General features: G+C 57.7%; 1 protein-coding gene across 1 annotated transcript in view; it reads left to right on the top strand.

Annotated features, from left to right (window-relative positions):
• The window catches only part of KLF2 (Kruppel like factor 2), a 2,151-nt gene extending 772 nt beyond the window's left edge, over positions 1–1,379 (top strand). Inside the window, exons 3-4 of the mRNA XM_011366925.2 lie at positions 4–121; positions 703–1,379. Coding sequence (XP_011365227.1) covers positions 4–121; positions 703–878 — 294 coding nt within the window. The 3' untranslated portion in view covers positions 879–1,379. The remainder of the gene's footprint in view (positions 1–3; positions 122–702) is intronic.
• The last annotated feature ends 217 nt before the right edge of the window (positions 1,380–1,596 follow it).

Here is a 1,596-nt window from a genome sequence, read left to right as displayed (position 1 = left end):
AAGCGCGGCCGCCGCTCCTGGCCGCGCAAGCGCACCGCCACGCACACCTGTAGCTACGCCGGCTGCGGCAAGACCTACACCAAGAGCTCGCACCTCAAGGCGCACCTGCGCACTCACACAGGTGGGAAGCGAGAGCGGGCGGCGGGGGGGCGCAGGAGGAGAGGCGCTCTCAGAAACCCCCCAGAGGGCACGGTCCAGGAGATTGGGGTGGGGGCGCGCGTTTAGGACTCCCCTGGGGGCGTGGCCCGGGAAATTGGGTGGGGCGAGCTCTTAGGACCCTTAGGGGAACTCTGTAACAGAATGTTGGGTGGGGAGCACGCTTAGGACTCTCCTGAGAGAGTGGCTTAGGACTTTGGGGAGGGAGTGTGCACTTAGGAACCTTAGGGAGACTCTTAGAATGTTGGGGAGAGTATGCAAGCTTAGAACTCCTCTGGGGGCGTGGCTCCAAGCAGTAGAGAGTGGACTGTGCGCTCTTCGGATTCCCTGGGGACTAGAATCAGGAGGTCCGCTAGTGAGGGACACTTGCCTATGATCCTTAAAGGTTCAAAATGTAAGGGGGAGCGCCTTAAGGAGCTGGTTAGAGGTAGATCGCACGCGTTAGAGGAGCCACTATCGGGGTGAGTGTCTACGCACCAGGGCCACAGGCGGGCAGCCGAGTCTCAGGGGAGGAAACTGAGGTCCGCTCTCGCTCCCTCCCTGCAGGCGAGAAGCCCTACCACTGCAACTGGGACGGCTGCGGCTGGAAGTTTGCGCGCTCAGACGAACTTACGCGCCACTACCGCAAGCACACGGGCCACCGGCCATTCCAGTGCCACCTGTGCGACCGTGCCTTCTCGCGTTCCGACCACCTGGCGCTACACATGAAGCGGCACATGTAGCCTGGACGCCCCCCGCCCATCCGCGCGCGGCCGTGGCGGGTCCCACGCGCCGGGCGCGGCCCCCTTCAAAACTGTGACTGGTATTTATTGGGCCTAAAGGACCGGGTCGGGCACAGCGTGGCCACCGAGGGGGCTCCCCCGACGACGACGACGACGACGACGACGCCCTGGCCCCCATCAGAGACTGAAGGCCCGGTGGGAGAAGACCACGATCCTCCTTGACGAGTTTTGTTTTCAAAATGGTGCAATAATTAAGCGTCGTCTTTCCCCCACCGGGTCTACACTAGAGGATCGAGGCTTGATGCCTTGTGAAAAAAATACAGCCTTAATTTGTACTGTTCGCAACATTTTTTATAATATTGTACATAGTGACTGTGACAGATATTGTATTACTGTAAATAAGGAGACAAGTGGGCATTTTGGCTGCCTGGTTCGTTTTTATAAGACTTTTGCTGTTTTTTTTAATTAAAAAAAGTTTTTGCATCTTTTTGAAAAATCACAGCGCTGGTCTGGCTGCTTGGAAGCTGGGGGCTTGGGACACTTGGAAAGGGGTGGGGGAGACAGGCAGCTTTGATGGAGGGCAGCCTGGGGTGGGGTGAAAGTGGGGCCTGCCTTGGCCAGCCTGTGGGTTGCCAGCTGCAGAGCCCAGCTGCCAGGAACCTGTGGGTTTTTCTATAAATTTAAACACTGCATTTTAGGACTAAGAGAGAGCTATTTT

Source organism: Pteropus vampyrus, unplaced genomic scaffold (genome assembly GCF_000151845.1).
Source record: "Pteropus vampyrus isolate Shadow unplaced genomic scaffold, Pvam_2.0 Scaffold126, whole genome shotgun sequence".
Taxonomy (NCBI): Eukaryota; Metazoa; Chordata; class Mammalia; order Chiroptera; family Pteropodidae; genus Pteropus; species Pteropus vampyrus.
This window is presented reverse-complemented; position numbering and strand designations above follow the sequence as displayed.